The following is an 11154-nucleotide window of genomic DNA, read 5'->3' on the forward strand; positions in this document are numbered from 1 at the left end:
TATATATATGACAAATCATTGAAAATGATATGGCAATTTGCATAAAACTGCCACAGCAAACCTTGTGTTGATAGCTTCACAGCAAACGGCTTATAGTTGGGCAGTTTAAATGCGTGGAATGTTATTTCTTTTCAGATTTTTTTCTTTGATAAATGTTAAATTTCTACTGAACATTGTGTTCATTTCATTCATTGTAACACTGGAACTCGACAATAACTTCAGTTTTCAGTGCAAAGAAGCATAAGGAATTTGGGTGTTCTCAGGCTTTGGTCGTTATAAGGCTATATGCACACTCGATAATGCTATGATAAGATAAAATGTTTTAATCCCTGGGGTTTGATGTGCTACCATTTGTTGGCTATTTATAATTAATAAAATGTTTGTAAAATGTTTTATTTACAATATCCAAGGCATTAGTATTGTGTATTATGCATTTGAGACTCTTTGAGACTCCGTTCCCTATGGAAAATGTGCGTTTGCATATTATTATTTTAGATTTAAATAACTGTTATAACCTTGTTGCATGCGCTCCAGTACTCAATAATATCAAATATGAACTGAAAATTGTAGCACCCAGTACACTGCCAAGCATGGTGTGGACAGAAACTCGCTCTTCAAGGCTAGTCGCAATAAAAAAAATTGCAAAAAAAAAAAACTCGAATGCAGAATTATTATCAATTCATAGTACATAATTTCACAAATAACTCTTCCAATGAAAGACGACGAGTCCCGTTCTAGTAATCTGTATGGAACACATCGACCAGATGAGTTGGGACTTCATTCCACCAAGGATCAAATTCAGCGGCTAGTCACTGTGTGTCACTTCGGTCTATTTACTGAGGAAGTGCTAAAAGCTATCTCGGTCTAGGATAATAGGCAACAGAGTTGCCTTGCACGTTTAAAGTGTTATGACTACATTTGCACTGAAACGCTGCACCTCTCAGAGAAGTGAGCTTTTAAAGCAAAATGTATCGATATTTGATTTATCCGATTTACTAATGAAACTAATGAAATACAGTTATCACCGATGGAGAGAATTAGGAATTTAGCAGCACAAATTCGAAACCTGATATTGATCACTACACATATTGGATTAATTTTGCAGATAATGACCTGATTCATTGGAAATTGACAATGAAAACTGAATTTTGTCTTTCGAATTTTTAAACAAACTGGTGAAAAACTGACAGTCATACAACTCAGTTCCAGTGGATTGAGAATAAATACAATAATAAAACATTAATTCCATCGCGTTGTGGGTCATTTAATATATTCTTTACTACATCTAAAAATTGGGTTTGTATACTACGAGGTCTCGAATGTTTAAGAATTAAGAAAATTATGGATAATTGAAATAGGCTACACATCTGAATTACCGTGTTTATCAGATAGCCCAACAGCATATTTATGGTATGTAGATATAAAAAGTACATATTAAAATACAAACTTACAAAAACATTAACACAATCGCACAAAACGCACATACCTAGCAACAACATAAACTATAAAGTCATGCAACTAAGCATGCTCACTACAATGACAGCAAGACAGAAAAAAAATATATAAAATTAAAAAAAAATCTTTATTCAGTTTGATTAAAAGAGAAGATTTTAAATGTCAGAGGCGTACTTATCCGCAGCATTATAACCCGATTACAGCGGTCTCTCCCGCGCCTCCACTCGCGGTCCTTTCGGAAAGCGCTCTCACGTTTCCCGCGGTGAGCTTCTGCGGAATGATGAGGCACGTGAGGGGAGGCGATGCACCTGTTCTCCTTTCGCCTTCGCTGGCAGCCATGACTACAGTACCCACGTAACATTGCGCTCTCTCGCTCGGCGCTGTGCTCTGCTGCGCCAGTCCGTTTGAGGAACCCAGCACCGCTCGGCCTTTTTTCTGCCTTCTCACTGTTGCCTGGTGTCAACCTACGCCGCGAACAGACAATCCCTCCCTCCTTCCCCCCTCGGCGGCCGCTTCCAATTTGCTTTTGCGTTCCTCGCCGCCGCCTCCATTGGTGCGCGCATTTGCCAGTCAGCCGCGCTCCCTTTTGCTTGAGAGTTGAGTAGCAACAGCTCGGAAACATCTGGCTACCGCAGCTCGGTCTCCCCGCTCGCTTTGCCCCTGTCTCCGCTACCGCAGGTTGTTATGGAGAGCTGTTGAAAGTCAAGCTAGTTATTTTTTTCTCCACCCGAGAGGATTTGACGGACCTCCTTTGAAAGGAAGAAACGGAACCGTTGTTGTTTGTAAGTGCGCTTACACGGGGGGGCTTTTTTTTAAAGATGAGAGAGGGTGTAAAGGCAGAGGGTGGGTTGTAATGGGAAAAAGTAACGTTCCTTTTCGCCCGACTGTTCCTTTCCTCCGACGTAAAAAATAGTTGCTATGTTAGCTGGCTAGCTAGCTGTTGAAAGACCGTGTGTCTCGACGAAAGCAGCAGGGCCTGAAACGGAGCCAGCAACTATAACACTGCAGGTTTGTCGGTTAACGTTACTTTTTTTTGTTCGCTCCGGCTGCGTGGGTCAGCGCGTGTGCGTGTGTTTGTGTGCGTGCGCTGGGGGTTGTGTATCGTGAGTGTTTGTGTATCGTGAGTGTCGTGTTGTTATTGGCGACTGTCTGCCGTCTCGCACCCCGAGCACCGGGTCCACCGCTCGCGTGCTTCGGGAGACACACTGGACTTGATGGCTATTTGCACTGTTAATAGCCGTCGCGGGGTCTCATTCAACCAGCTCAAAGAAATAACTCATTATATCGCTTGTTGCCGTTTTTATGTTTTCCTTTTCCATCAAGCCTGTGGCAAAATTAAGCAAAAGTTTTCTGGACAGTTCGCATAACGAGCGAAGTAAACGTTGGTGAATTATTTGAAAGGGGAAATGGCAAAAACCCCAAACGCCCTCAAGTTGCTAGCTAGCTAGCCACTGTAACGCTGAATATATTAGCTGGCATTTATGTCAAATGTGTGCGCAGCATATTTCGCATTTCGGCAGGCGTGCCTCCCGTGAAATGAAGTATCTAGCTAGCTAAATATCTTTAAAGTGTATGCGCTGTACGTGCCGTTGCCTGTTTAACGCGAGTTAAAAAAAATCCTCATGCAGTCTTGGGTAGTTTTGCTGCTTTTCGGGAGTCTGTGTGTGCGTCTAGCTTACGAGGTAGAAGTTTATTTTACATTAGGTTTATTTATGTGTTTCCCCTCCCAAGGCAGATGCTCAAAGCTTTCATTTTTGGCAATAGCTTCCAGACAGTAGCGGCTGCTCGGGGTTGCCAAATATTTAAATGGTGCAACTTTTCACTGGTTGGAAAAAAAACGGGTGAACGGAACCAAACGAGAAACCATTAGATACACATCGCGCTCAAACAGATTTCCAAGTGTGCTAATAATATTTAACTTAAGTGTTTTAATACGCGCAGCCTGTCTCTCTGGAGGAACGGGTCCCATGTTGCACGTCGTGTGAATTAAGTTAATAAAAATTCAAAGCTCATAAACCGATGGCAATAAATTGCGCGATCGGATTTACACAATCTAAATATAAGTTTCTTCATGCTCCATCCAATGTTGTCAATAGTCAACGGAAATGGTATCACTACTAAAGTATGAGGAAAAACACACACAAGAATGAAATGCTTTCAGGTTATAAAACGGTGTGTGTGTGTTTGGGGGGGGGTAGAATAAGTTTTATTAGTCCCATTAAGGAATGATATATCCTTTGTTCGCAGTCCTGCCCGTGAGTGTAATAGTCTCTGCGGGTCATTATTTCATTTTTCTATCAGCTGTTCGGAAAGTGAGTGAAATGAATGACGGTTCTGGCGAGGCCGCTGAACCAGAAACAAGTGGAAAACAATATCCGCTGCGTGGATCTGTCAGCTGCAAATGTGCTGTGGAGGTCCTTTGTTTATGGTTACTGGAAGGAGAGCAGCTACAGAAGCAAAAAAAAACTTGAGGGCATTTAAATTCTCTGCGCAGGAAACTAGGTTAGAAAAAAGTGTCGGTTTTCTCGCGGACCTATTTTTCTAAAGTTCGCTACTTGGAGATTAGACGAGGGGGAGGGGAGGAGAGTTTACCGCAGAAACACCTAAGCGCAGTCCCCCCCCCCTTTTTTATAAACGAGGAGAAAGAGAAACAAAGTTGTGTTAAAGAGAGGCTGGTGGCAGGAGTGTAGAGGAGTAGCATATGGCGCTAAAAGGAGCACAGCTGGAGGTAGCGTTTCCATCTGAACATGATGTCAGAGCAGCTGACAGCGTGCCATTCCCCACTCTTTTATTCCAACACGGAGGCAGGGACTCAGTGTGTGCTCGGATCTGTGTGGGGGAGAAGGCGTACTGTTCCCCTCCACTCTGCATCTGTCTCTCGCACTTAGGTTTTTTTTTTCCTCCTCCTTTTCCCCTCCACCCTCATCGGCTCGGCGAAGGAGGTGCAGCCCGGCCCGCTCCTCCGCACCAAGGGCTTAATCGAGTGGATGCACACTGCAGGTACGGGGCACGGTGCGCGGTGCACGGTGCGCGGTGCGCGGGGCGCGGGGCGCGGGGCACGGCAGGCGCGGGGCTGGGCTGTGCGCGCTCCGTGTCCGGGGAGGAGGGGGGCGGGGGGGGGGGGGGGGGTCCTGAAATGCGAAGCCGGAGATCTGCGCTTTCGTGTGGAGGAGCAGGACCGAGCCGCATAAACTGCCATTTACATCTTTTAATCCGGCTCTTCGTTTGTTGGTTTGTTTCTCTGGTGGGTTGCTGCTGAATTTGAATTTATTTGCAATTTATGGATTTTGGAAAAACAAGCAAGCAAGAAAAGCAACCTAATAACAAGTATTGTTGTGAGGAAGTAATTTTTTAAATGCTGGTCAGGTTTTCTTTATTGTTGTCAAACAGATTGTTTTATTGTGTTTAGTTAGATGTATGTATTACTTTGTGTTATTAAATAATTACTATTAAATTGCTGTTAAAATGATCTATTAAATATCAAATAATCTGGCATTATAAGATACATAGGAAATATTTATATTTTGAAACTTTATGGCATCAAAAATATCAGAAATAGTAAAAAGTTTAAACATCATTTTTTTGTAAGCATTAAGTATCAATGTAATGTTTTTTGTAAAAACTATTTCTGACCAGTTGTTAAAAATTGGCTGAGAAATCACCCAAAAGCCACCCTTTCTTTTCCCCTGGTCCCTCTCTCTCTCTCTCTCTCTCTCTCTCTCTCTCTTTTTGTTGGTAGTGACTAATTTAGAAGTTGCAGATTTGAGCTGCCTGAATTGGCCAGGCAGCTGTAATCGCACTCCTCCTAGTCTTAATCTCTTTATCTGGGCAGCAGCTGCCATATGGCCTCAGTCAGCTGGATCAGATGTTTATAAGCTCTGTCCTCACAGCCGCCTAATTTGATCGTCGCTACCTTGTGAGCTGTCCTGCAATCTTTATTTTTAGGCCATCTTAAGGATTAGGATTGGTGTGGACTACAGGGCACTTAAAGTGATTGTATTGTAAGTCTTCTGCGCTTCTTCTTTGAGAAGGATGTAAAGTGTCTCCAAAGATGTGGGAGGGGGGTGGCATTGGCGGGGGGAGGTGTTGGGGGGGGGGTGGATTTGGGGGGCTGGGGGGCACAGAGGGACAGCCGTGTCCCCTGTAAGCCGCTCTCATTAAGGATGATCTTGGACTCGTTTGAGGGGAGCCGCACACAAAGAATTCACATTTTAATGGGCTTGCTGTAGCATTGTGCTGATTTACTGTCTTAAGTGGGGGGGAAACAGGTCTGATTTATTATTATTATTATTATTATTATTATTATTTTAATCCTAAAAATAACATTTGGTAAAATCAACCTAAATAATGTGTCTTAATTCTTAGAATTTGTGAATTTGATTTCGGTTTGGATTAGTGGTGTAGATGCAAACGGAGTAAAAAGAGACGGCAGCGTTTTTACCGTGGGTGACCCGCTAGCCCGGCGCAATCTGTTAAACGCAGACGTTGCGGTCGGAGATGTTCCGGGAGGCGGCCAGGCCTCCCTCGGGGCGCGAGGGCACAGGCGCGGGCGTGGGGTGCGTGCCATGCCTCTACCCGAATGGCGCTGCCGGAGAGCCGCGCTGGGCGGCGTGACGGGAGCGCTGGGAGGAAGCGGCGGGAGAGAGCGCAAGCTGTGCCGTGCTTGCGGGCAGCATCTGTGCGAGCAGGAGGCGGCCAGCCTCCGAGGCTCCGCCCGCCCCGCGCCCCGCACCCCGCAGCCGGCTCGCCGTGCCACGCCGCGCCACACCGCGCCCAAACACGCTACACCGAGAGCGCGGAGGGTGAAATAAAAACTCACGCGCGCAGCAGAGTCGGGTTAAACACAAACGCGGTCCAGTCTGATGCAGGGGATGCTGGCGGTTGCAAATTATGTGGTTGCTGTCTAGTCTGGGGGTAAAAAAAAAAAAAAAAAAAATCAAATGCGTTTAGCTTGAAAGGCGTAGCCGTCATTTTCACGGCTTTCTCCAGCGAGAGTGAGGGTATGGGCGCGAGAGAGTGAGGTCGAAAGAGAGAGCGTGTCTGACGGAGAGAGAGAGAGAGTGAAAGTGAGAGGGAAAAGTTGGATAAAAACTGAAAAGGAATCGGCGGTGTGCTGTGGACCGGCGGTGACATGTGCTGTGCGTTGCAGGTTATGAAGACAGCATGGAGTTCCCTGACCACAGCAGACATTTGCTCCAGTGTCTGAAGGAGCAGAGACACCAGGGCTTCCTCTGCGACTCCACGGTGCTGGTGGGCGATGCGCAGTTCCGAGCTCACCGGGCAGTGCTGGCCTCCTGCAGCATGTACTTCCACCTCTTCTACAAGGACCAGCTGGACAAGCGGGACGTGGTGCACCTGAACAGCGACATCGTGACGGCGCCGGCCTTCGCCCTGCTGCTGGAGTTCATGTACGAGGGGAAGCTGCAGTTCAAGGCGCTGCCCGTGGAGGACGTGCTGGCTGCCGCCAGCTACCTGCACATGTACGACATCGTCAAGGTGTGCAAGAAGCGGCTGAAGCGGAAAGCCACGGCCGAGGCCGACAGCACCAAGCGGGAGGACGACGCCTTCAGCTGCTCGGACAAAGCCGACAGCCTGTCGGACGGCAGCGCGGGGCACCCGGCGGCGGGGGACCTGCTGCCCAGCGACGACGAGGACCCCGACGGCAAGCGGCACGCGCTGCCAGAGCCGGGCAGCATGTGGGCGCGGTTGACCTCTGACCCCGCCGGCGCGACCGCCGGCGGGAGCAGCAGCAGCGGCGAGGCCGAGCCCGACAAGCCCTCGCCCGCCGGCAGCCCCTGCAGCTCCGCCGGCTCCCTGTCCCGGCGCTCGGCGGCGTCCCGCGGGGTCTCGGCGGACGCCGACTGCGTGCTGGACCTGTCCGTCAAGTCGGGGCTGGCGGGGACCCCCGGGGAGGCTCTCCCAGGTAACCCCTTCCTGTGCGGGGCGGCGGCTGGGGACGGGCTGCTGCCCGGCGGCCTGGTGCAGGTGAAGGTGGAGCGGGACACCGGCTCGGACGACGACGACCTCATGGGCGGGGACTACCACGCCGACCACGCCGGCCCCAAGGACAGCGGCGGCGCCGGCGGCGGGGCCAACGGACACTCCGCCCACCGGCGGCTGGCCTACGAGCCGCACCTGCCGGCCCTGCGCGACGCCTCCCTGTCCAGCGAGCTGGACCGCGAGGACAAGGCCAGCGAGGACGACGAGATGCTGAGCCCCGAGGCGGAGCGGGCGCCGGGCGAGGCGGCGGCGGCGGCAGCGGCGGCGGCAGCGGCGGCCGGGCTGGACGGCTCCCTGCTGCCCTACGTCTCCAACATGCTGGCGGCGCCGCACAGCCAGATCTTCATGTGCCCGCTGTGCAGCAAGGTGTTCCCCAGCCCCCACATCCTGCAGATCCACCTCAGCACGCACTTCCGCGAGCAGGAGGGCGCGGCGCGGGCCAAGCCGGCCAGCGACGTCAACGTGCCCACCTGCTCCATCTGCGGCAAGACCTTCTCCTGCATGTACACGCTGAAGCGGCACGAGCGGACGCACTCCGGCGAGAAGCCCTACACGTGCACCACCTGCGGCAAGAGCTTCCAGTACTCGCACAACCTGAGCCGGCACGCCGTGGTGCACACCCGCGAGAAGCCGCACGCCTGCAAGTGGTGCGAGCGCCGCTTCACGCAGTCCGGGGACCTCTACCGCCACATCCGCAAGTTCCACTGCGAGCTGGTCAACTCGCTGTCCGTCAAGAGCGAGGCGCTCGCGCTACCCAACGTCAGGGACTGGGCTCTGGAGGACAGCTCTCAGGAACTCTGGAAATGATGAGGAGGAGCAGGGGGAATTAAAAAAAGCCCCCCTGTGTTAAAGCCGTGAGGGGAGAGGTCTGAATGGCACTGTCACGCTCAGAGAGGTAAGGGAGGAAGGTGCGGACGAGGCTGTCTCAATCAGTCATGTTTCTTGTACTTTTGTCGGAAAAATCCTTGCTAAAACTGCACTTTAGTAGCACATGAAAATGTTACTGCTGATTTTTTTTTTTTTGTCGTTTCTTTTTGTTGTTGTTTTTTTTTTTACTATCCTCCAGTCGTTTGATTATTAATTATGTCCTCAGTGTGACAGGGGAAAAATACTAATTTTTTTGTTTGTACAGAAACATTTACACAAGAGGTCGGATTTCATGACCAGTACAAATAGTCTTTGCATTTAAGAGCATTTGCTTCTCCTCGTGAGGTCATGGTCTGCAGTATATTCTGTGCAGGGCTGTCTGCACTCTTCACATCACTGTAGGTGAGACACACCTACCAGGAATTTCTTTTGTATGCTCTTTACACCAGGAGATGATTGCGGGTAACACATATTAGTCAGATTATTTAAGTACACTAAATGGGTACTGTGAACATTAACTGCATACTGGTGCACATACCCTTGTGCGCGTGTGCGAATGTTTGTCTGTGTGTGCGTGTGTACAGTGCACTGCTGTAGTTTCATGTGCTTCTCTCATCTGATGTGTGTGTGTGTGTGTGTGTGTGTGTGTGTGTGTGTGAGATCCTGGGATGAAAGCCTGATGTTAAGTCCAAGCTTGTAGGATTTCAGCTCTTGTCCACGTTTGACTTGCGTTGGGGAACTTGACTGATTAAAGACAACAAGGCACTCATGCAATGTACAGCGTCCTTTTTCAAATTGACTGAAAACCTTTTTTATACTTTAAGATTCGAAATTTTTTGAAACCCGTAACTGCAGTCATTTAAGTAAAAAAATTTAATTTAAGTAAAAAAAAATGATCTTAAGTTGGCTGTGTAGATTTCTTTACTGATTAAGGGGATCTTTATGGAAACGGAATCTGTGGTTGCATGAATTCCACCTGTACATTTACAATGTGAATTGCTGTATTGCTGTAAACTGTAATTGATCAAAAAAATGAACAGACTTGGATAATACCCATGGGTTCTGTTTAAAAAGGTAAATATTACAGCTATGGAAAATGCATGAATTTGATTTGTTTTAGACTTATTATTTTTTTGTTGTTTTGCATTTGGAAGCGTGTGTTTTAAATTTAGCCCAATCATTTGATTTACTAAGTAAAGTAGGGTTTGTTTTCTTCTCTTTAATATGTTGGTAGGAGCTCCTTTAAAATGTTTCCACGGGGGGCTGTGAAGAATGTGTGTAAATGCACTGATGGGTCTGTGTAAAATTCTATCGATTCGAGCTTGTGTGTGACGGAGGCAGTGGTGGGGAGCGATGGGGAGGGGGGGGGGGTGTTGCGGACGTTGACACGGCCTTTCGAGGGTCTCTCCAGATCCGTCACCAGTTCAGCAACAGCAGTCTGTAACGAAAACAACAGAATTCAGTTCTCTTTTTTCTGTTCGATAATTAATTATTTCCTGTATTTAAGAAAAAAAAAGACTCCGCTTTTTCAGTAATTTATTTATTTATAATTTAATTTGGCACTTGCTACGAACTTGAAACGCTGAGACAACGTTTGAGAGAACGTTTTGAGAGGAACCCCTCGCCTGCTCATGCCTGATGACTCCTGAATTTGATTCCGTACCCTCAAAATCCGCCTGTTGGCCTGCAGACTGCACATGGTCATGTGTCTCAGGCCCACAAACATACACACTTTGTAAGATTTATTGGATAGAGACAAAATATGTGGGAAGCTCTATTTGGTTAGGTTTATACAAAAAATAAAATGAATTAAAATATAACTTTTTTCCATTTCTCAAGAACTAAAATAATTTTTTTGTTTGGGGGGAAAAAAGCATGCAAGAAAAGTTTTTTTTTTTTTTTTTTTGCTATTATTTAGAACAAATTTTCCTAACATTTGGCAATTTTTTTGAACATGACTGACTTCAACATACCCTTCTCTGAAATGTTACTCGCAGAGAAATTGGAAAAATGTGTTGTCATTGTGCAAGACTGGAACCCGGAACCTTTGCAAGTTCCTTTGCAAATGAGCAGTTAAGGCTAATGTGCGAATTGGCTTGCAGACCTTTTACACACACGAGGGAGTGAGCGGGGCTGGATCTCTGGGGTGGTCAGGGCAGTGGGGTGACCCAGGCATCAGCGGGTACATGGGTGTGCTTGGCAAAAGGTGGACATGGCGATGGCGTTTTGCACAGTAGGCATTTTCCCTCCTTTGCACTCACAGATAACCTGTATGGGAATATCATGGAAAAAAATATATCATCTGTGTTTTTTTATTTCCTTTTTTCTTATTGTATTTTTATGCTGATTTTTTTCTTAATGTACTTGACCGCCTTAAACTACTGTAAACAGCTTGTTTTTTTTTTTTTTTTGTTGGAAAACTGAAAATGATTTACTACTGGACTGTTTATTTGATCTATTTCTTGATGGAAAAAAGCTGTGAAAAAAAAACATCTCCATAAATCTGTGGCTACTTGAAAATGGGGGAAAAGCTCCTGAGCGGAAATATATAACGCACGAGACGATGTCGTGAGACCGGGGTGAAGGAAAAGGAAATCTGTCAGAAAGGACAATCACTGTCTGAAGAAGCAGATTTAACTCAATCTTTACCTTTAATTTTATCACCCCCCCTGGGACTGTTTCTTTGATATATTGGTTTTTATTTTCATTTTTTAATTTTATTTAGACATTTAGCTTTGACAATCATAGTATGTTTTATTTTCTCAAGGGGAGTAAATTATGAGGCTGTTTAGTTTTGTACTTTTTTGGTGTGCTGTTGGTGAAATTTTTAAA

The 11154-nt window shown here is 47.0% G+C and overlaps 1 protein-coding gene across 5 annotated transcripts; it reads left to right on the plus strand.

Annotated features, from left to right (window-relative positions):
- The first annotated feature begins 2062 nt into the window (after positions 1–2062).
- On the plus strand, positions 2063–10122 carry LOC118790158 (zinc finger and BTB domain-containing protein 18-like). 5 transcript variants are annotated; one of them, XM_036547007.1, is made up of 2 exons: positions 2063–2237; positions 6605–10122. In XM_036547007.1, exon 2 carries the CDS (start codon positions 6619–6621, stop codon positions 8260–8262), a length of 1644 nt encoding a protein of 547 aa, XP_036402900.1. In that variant the 5' UTR covers positions 2063–2237; positions 6605–6618; the 3' UTR covers positions 8263–10122. The 5 variants fall into 5 exon arrangements, with proteins under 5 accessions (XP_036402900.1, XP_036402898.1, XP_036402897.1 ...); XM_036547005.1 differs by lacking the exon at positions 2063–2237 and adding an exon at positions 2252–2463; XM_036547004.1 differs by lacking the exon at positions 2063–2237 and adding an exon at positions 4121–4455.
- The last annotated feature ends 1032 nt before the right edge of the window (positions 10123–11154 follow it).

Source organism: Megalops cyprinoides, chromosome 15, assembly GCF_013368585.1.
Source record: "Megalops cyprinoides isolate fMegCyp1 chromosome 15, fMegCyp1.pri, whole genome shotgun sequence".
In the NCBI taxonomy this organism is placed as follows: domain Eukaryota; kingdom Metazoa; phylum Chordata; class Actinopteri; order Elopiformes; family Megalopidae; genus Megalops; species Megalops cyprinoides.